This window comes from Alosa alosa, chromosome 1 (genome assembly GCF_017589495.1).
Source record: "Alosa alosa isolate M-15738 ecotype Scorff River chromosome 1, AALO_Geno_1.1, whole genome shotgun sequence".
NCBI classification, from domain to species: Eukaryota; Metazoa; Chordata; class Actinopteri; order Clupeiformes; family Clupeidae; genus Alosa; species Alosa alosa.
Window position 1 is genome coordinate 12,460,520 of NC_063189.1, and position 6,246 is coordinate 12,466,765.

Here is a 6,246-nt window from a genome sequence, read left to right on the forward strand (position 1 = left end):
AATTCATTTTCCACAAGGTTTCAAAAACTCAAATGTGTCCATTTGTAATACTGTATACTTGAAATATTCAACACGTACCCAGAGGGCAGGCATAACATAACAAAAGACACAACCAATGAAAACAAGGTATTAAAAACTTTGTAGGAATGTAGTTTGATCAAAATTATCCCTACATTTGTGACGTGTAACTTTCACATCTTTGTGAACAGAATTTATTCTCCAGACACAACTATTACCAGTGAACTGTTCAGTTACCCTCGACAGTTTTTCAAAGTCGCAAGTTTAAGCAATTGTCCACATCTTGTGCAGAAGGCCTACTTCTCCCATGCTGTTGGACTCTAACTTGTTAGTGCTCATCTCCAGACTAAGGTTCTGGATGGCCTTGGACAGTTGGCCTGTCTCACTCTTGTCTCCTGCGGCCGTGCACTCCGGCTCATCGGGAGTCACACTGCAGGGGCTGTTGTCAGGCACTAGGATAGTCACCCCATAGCCCTGGTTGTCATGGATGTGATTGTTAGACAGTTTCAGCTGGGGCTGAGGAAGGACCTGGCAGTAAAGAGCAGAATTTAGTGCTTTCATTATCATTTAATCTGCCACAAATCATGACAAATGGTGCAATTGGATATGTGGCAGTACAGTATGTCATCCAGCCATAACATTAAACTTTAACTTGGACATTCACTAACAAAAACAAACACTACACTGCAAGTAGCTTAATTTAAACATCTACTTAATTCTGATAAAACAATGCTGCTGTCAAAGTTCAACTCTAGATAAACATTACCTCACAATGAAGGACCGATGACTGCAAACTAGCAGCTAGATCTAACCACTGCTTATCCTGATTGGCTACATGATGGTGTCCCCAAGTTAGCCATTCAAGAGATAAAGTGTTTTCTCTTACAAAATAAAAAAAAATGATTCTTTTAAAATGACCGGGAGAAGAGTCTGTACCTTCATGTTGATGCCTCCGAGGGCGCTCTTAATGTCCTTGGTGGAGGGGTTGCTGCAGTGGTGTATCTCATTTCCATTCAGCTCTGCACAGCTTCCTGGGTAGAGCTCTATCCCTGCTCCCTGATAAGGTTTCCACACAAAACATGACTTACAGGCGATACAGTAGCCTGGCTACAAACTTTCATTAAATTATTATTCAGTAACTGACACCGTTGAGATATAGCTGCAATCAAGAGAGTATTAACATGCAACAGGGTGAGTGGAAGGTGAGAACTGACATGCCCTTTCATAATATGTCTCTCCCGAGCTGATGTTAAATAGTGTGTCAGTGTTTTACCTGTGCACCAGTGACTTCACAGTTGGACATGATGAGTGACGCCCCGGTCAGCACACACACACCTGTGCCCTCGCACCTGAGCACACAGTTCTCCAGAGTCATGCGGCCTGACTCCACCACCACGATGCCATCGCATGTGCCACGCTGCACTAGGGTCAGGTTCTGCAGCGTAACCTGAGCAGCTTTGGAGGCCACAAAGTTGTCATGGGACGGGTGGGAGATGATCACCACCTCTTGCCGCTCTCCAGCCCCTGGAAATAACAGAAACCCAATCCTTCAAAGTGGTATATTCAGTGACTGCCAAACCACACAGTCTGTCAATTATGCTTTGGATGGAGCAGTGCTGTAAGTTCACAAGAACTTTGGTGCCCATGCTAAAGGTCTTGAGACATCTTTGAAAGTACAGCCTCTGCTGAACTTTCTTGAGAATGCAGTTTGTGTTGAGAGACTATGTGAGGGTGTCTGAGATGTGTAGAACAAGGAATCTACAGTTATTAACAAGCTCAAAAGACTCATGGATGGATATAGGAATGTGACTTGCTCTGTTTGTTTCTCTGTTCTGAAGTCAATGATTTCTCTTGTCTTAGTGACATTTAGAGAGTGTTGTCATGGTACCACATGATGATAAAAAGTCTTCCACTTCACTCTTCTTCTAGGCCCTTCTCATCACTATTGCCTATTAACCCAATCTCTGTGGTGTGATGCGTGAATATAGCGATGCTGTTGTTGTCATGCTTGGCAACACAGTCGTGTGTGAACTGTCTGGTCTGCCTGTTAGATAATCGAATAGCATGTTACAGATAGTTGCTTTAGCCAAGACCTTGTGAGTTTCAACACAACCTTGGATGGTACAAAGAGATAAAAGCAGAGCTAGTCTATAAACAACATTCTAACATAGCACTTTTGTAGGTAATACACTATGCGGTGCAGTTTGCATTAATTGTTTTGAGAAATGCACTGTTGTGCAAATGGTAATTATGATTCAAGAGATGCACCAAAGCGACTGAAAAAACTAACTCATCAGACATCCGAACCACATTTTAAAAACATTTTGTATTTTAGAGACGACCTTGGAAATGCAAACCAATTGTGTCTTAATCTTAATCTTACAACAGAATTCTATGAACTCAGACATTTGTTTTCCTATGGTAATAAAATGGACAAGAACGATGAGGGGAAATGCTTAGTGGAGACAGATTAAAACAGAGAATTTCCCATTTCACTATGCTGTAATCGGGACGTACATATTAGCCTTTCGCCCTCCTCATTCGGACATGATTTGGTACCTTTGATGGTGATGTCATCAGTGAGAGACGCCAGCGCAGCGGCTTTGTAGTCCCCAGGGAAAATGACCACTGCGTCTCCGGAGTAACATGCATCCAGAGCCTCAGGCAGCGTCTCGTGCTGCTGAATCAGCGTGTCCTCAGCAAAGCTCTTGATCTGTGTGGAGCCACCACACATTTACCACAGACCACAAGTAAAAGATAATGCCACTAGCCCAGTATATGCAGTCATTTAACTGTTAGGCTTGATTAGCCAACTAATGACATTAAATGGCTTCTAACATTATTAGGACAGAATGTACAAGTAAACCACATAATTGAAAATTATTAACTATTGCAAACTATTTGTTTTACAGTTTTTAAGATGTTAACGTGTGTTCCAGCTCACCATGTCTGTAGTCATCATTTGTGCCACTATGTGAGTGACCTTCTTTCCATTCAGTCTCTGTCCTTTTCTGCGCTTGTAGATTCTGGGGTAAAATGGCCCATGGCTTCTGTAGAAGGACAGAACAGTTTCACAATCCAAGTGACACTCTCTCACTATCCATAGACACACCTAAATGGCATCCATTTTTCAATACTGTTCTTTCCTAAGTCTTAGATCTTCCCAGAACTTCAGAAGGCCACAGAGCATGGACATCTCGTAGTATTTCTTCCAGCACTCCACAGCCTCCCCGGGTGAGGCGTCCCCTCTGATGCTGGACTGGAACTTGGTGAGCTCCAGCCTCTTGCTGCGGTATTCTTCCAGAGTCCGTCTGTAGCGCTCGCTAATTGGCCCTGGAATTGTTCCATCCTGGATGTCGTAGTGTCTGCAGGTATATTAAAATTCAAATGATGACTGTATTTAGTTAAGAAGCCATAAGGCAATAATACAAATGTGAGGAGAAGGGTAATTCCATGTCAATTCAACCAGGGCCCACGCACTTAGGTCTCAAAACATTTTGTAAAAATTACCAGGTGTATGTACCTATGTTACTCAGGAGACACACTGTAAAATTACTTTTATGCAAGATCAATACTTTCCAAGATACAGCCAGTTTAACAGGGGGAGGGGGTGTCAATTTTGTTTCCAAGCCCACAGCACAAGAACTAAACCATGTAGAAGGCTCACATTTTACATGCTGGTACATAAATAGGAATAGTATGTAGCAAAATAGTCACGTTTGGTCTGGATGATCCTGCATGGTCATAGCTGTCCCTCAAAGTTGATCAAAATTTTATTGGAGTTTTTTACATTACATTACATTTAGCAGACACTTCTTGACCAAAGTGACTTACATATGTCAGCTATATTACAAGGGATCACATTGTCCCCGGAGCAACTTGGGGTTAAGTGCCGTGCTCAAGGGCACAATGGTGGAAGCCGGGAATTGAACTGACAACTTTCAGGCTACTGCACACTAGCCCAGCTCCTTAACCACTACACTACCACCGCCCCTTTAGGCCTTCAGAAGACATATTTGTAATCAACATAGGCTCTTAATTTATTTTCCTTATTGAGATAGGTAGAAACACTCTCACAAAAAACAATGAACAGAAAATAAATTCCTTCAGGGTCTGAACAGCAGACCTCACAAGTCTGAAAAATCATTTTGGATCTCATTTTCAGAGCACCCAAGACCTTGTGGGATTGTACAAAGGTTTTTTTAGATATGTTTATTTTTAAAAACACCAATTTGACCTGCATTTTTTTCTTTTTTATTGATGTGGAATGACCCAAAAATAATTTTACTTTCAGTATTGCATTTCTGATTATGTTGTAAAAATCCTGTTCTGTTAAAGGGCACAATAAAACATTAACATCAAAAAAGTTCTACACTTTAAATACACACATATAAATTGTAGCAGGCATTCAACAATTTTATTTTTAACACTGCCATTATAATTTTAACAAGCTTGACAACTCACAGTTGTATGCGTTTCTCAATGAGTCCAGCATACTCATCACACTCCTCTTCATCATCCCAATCTCTCCAGAGAAAATCATAGAAAAACCTGTGGCGTGTCAAATTGTCAATCATTTAAGGAATACAAATATTGTCGGTTGAAAGCACAGCAAAGTATAGCTACTTTAATTATTCAGCCACATGCTAGATCTTTTTGTTGTGTGTTAATACTCATTACAACACAGCAAATTTTACCTTGCATGCTCCAAAGCCTCTGCAATGTTGTCTACATCAGGATCCTGGCCCTCAACTGGATAGACGTCAAGGATTGGCACAGTGTGATCGTGTTCCCTCAAAATATCTTCCACAAGTTCTCGTGGCAGATTGGCAATATTGGAGGAATATGGTTCAGCAACAGACACTGAAACTCGAAGAGGCAGTGATTTCCCTTCACATCCCGTGCAGTTTACCTATAATATGATAATGGTTATGTAAAATGTTGAAAGAAATAATTGAAAGGTCATATAAGTGATTTCATTTGAGTGATTTCAAAATTATTCAATCAAAACTGAGCTTAATAATGAGGATAGTAATGTTAGTTAATCGTGCAACTTCATTCTTAGTGAGGGTGTTTCTTTAATGGTTTGCTAATCAATGTAAGGTGGACTTCTTGACCTCGACAAGAACGCCAATGAATGGCAAGTCTCCAATGTCACTGTTTGATGTTACAAGCAAAACTTCAGGCGCTGTTTTCCACACTGCTGTCCAGAACGGAGCGTCGACAAGTTTGTCTGTAATGTAATAGCTGATGGCTTCATCTGCATCTTCAGCCTAAAAGCGACGGTAAACGAAATTATAACTTAATATGAAATATAGACATAATCAATATAAGTCAACGTATTTACATTTGCCCCAATTGAAAGTTGTGTTTATCATATAATTAGCTTGTTTGCTAACTTAAGTGATGACAAGTAGGCTAAGTTCATTTGAACTTTCTTCAGTTGACATTAGCGTTAGCTAACTGTGTAGCGTTAAGCCTTACCGAACAAGGTCCAATCATCTTATCACAGTGAAGGGCCACCCTTTCCTCAAAAGAATACGATTTTTTTGAAATATGTATTTGAGGTAACACCTCTGCCTCTTCCATGATATCATCTGGATCTTCGCCATCGGGGTTTGGAGTCAGGAGTTTTCTAGCCAGCGGCACTTTACTCTTAGCACCTTTAGGAGTCGTAACGACAACGATTGTGCTAGCTGCACTGGCGTTACTGCAGGGCCTTGTGGGACTATTGGGTGGCGTTTTCGAATTTCCCCCAGACAAGTGCAGAGTTTCACAATCATCTTCATTCGTAACGTCGTCGTTTTCCTTCGTGCTTCCCTCAACAAACGACACAGGGACATCCGAGTCCGCACACGTTGCCATCACTTAATTTGTTCTCCTGGGTGCGGTGTAGCAAGAATGCTGACGTAAAGTCTCTTTTTACCCAGACAGTTGGATAGCAGTTAGCTTCTTGCGCCGTCTTACCAACTTTCACCCGACTAGGCCCACTCGCGAGCCGCGGCCTCCTGGATGTACAAATGCGCGGGAAATTGGCCAAATTGTATGCCATGAATCCCACCTGCTCCCCCAGTGTGTAAGAAAAATACAACTTTTAACATTTAACTGCTGTTCCTCATTTCACCATTAGGGGGCCCAAAGATTAGCTGTTTTCCTCATAATTGCAACGACCCACAACGTGCATAATAGGACAGTTGAAATTATTTAAAAAATGGGCTAGTCCTGTTC

General features: G+C 41.5%; 1 protein-coding gene across 1 annotated transcript; it reads right to left on the reverse strand.

Moving 5' to 3' along the window:
* Window positions 1–244: 244 nt before the first annotated feature.
* LOC125301132 (testicular spindle-associated protein SHCBP1L-like) lies at window positions 245–6,039 on the reverse strand. Its single transcript, XM_048253448.1, has 10 exons — window positions 5,503–6,039; window positions 5,136–5,291; window positions 4,716–4,930; window positions 4,483–4,569; window positions 3,165–3,383; window positions 2,963–3,068; window positions 2,578–2,731; window positions 1,292–1,542; window positions 955–1,074; window positions 245–546 (listed from the first exon to the last, which is right to left on the reverse strand). Exons 1-10 carry the CDS (start codon window positions 5,881–5,883, stop codon window positions 283–285), a joined length of 1,953 nt encoding a protein of 650 aa, XP_048109405.1. The 5' UTR covers window positions 5,884–6,039; the 3' UTR covers window positions 245–282.
* Window positions 6,040–6,246: the final 207 nt, after the last annotated feature.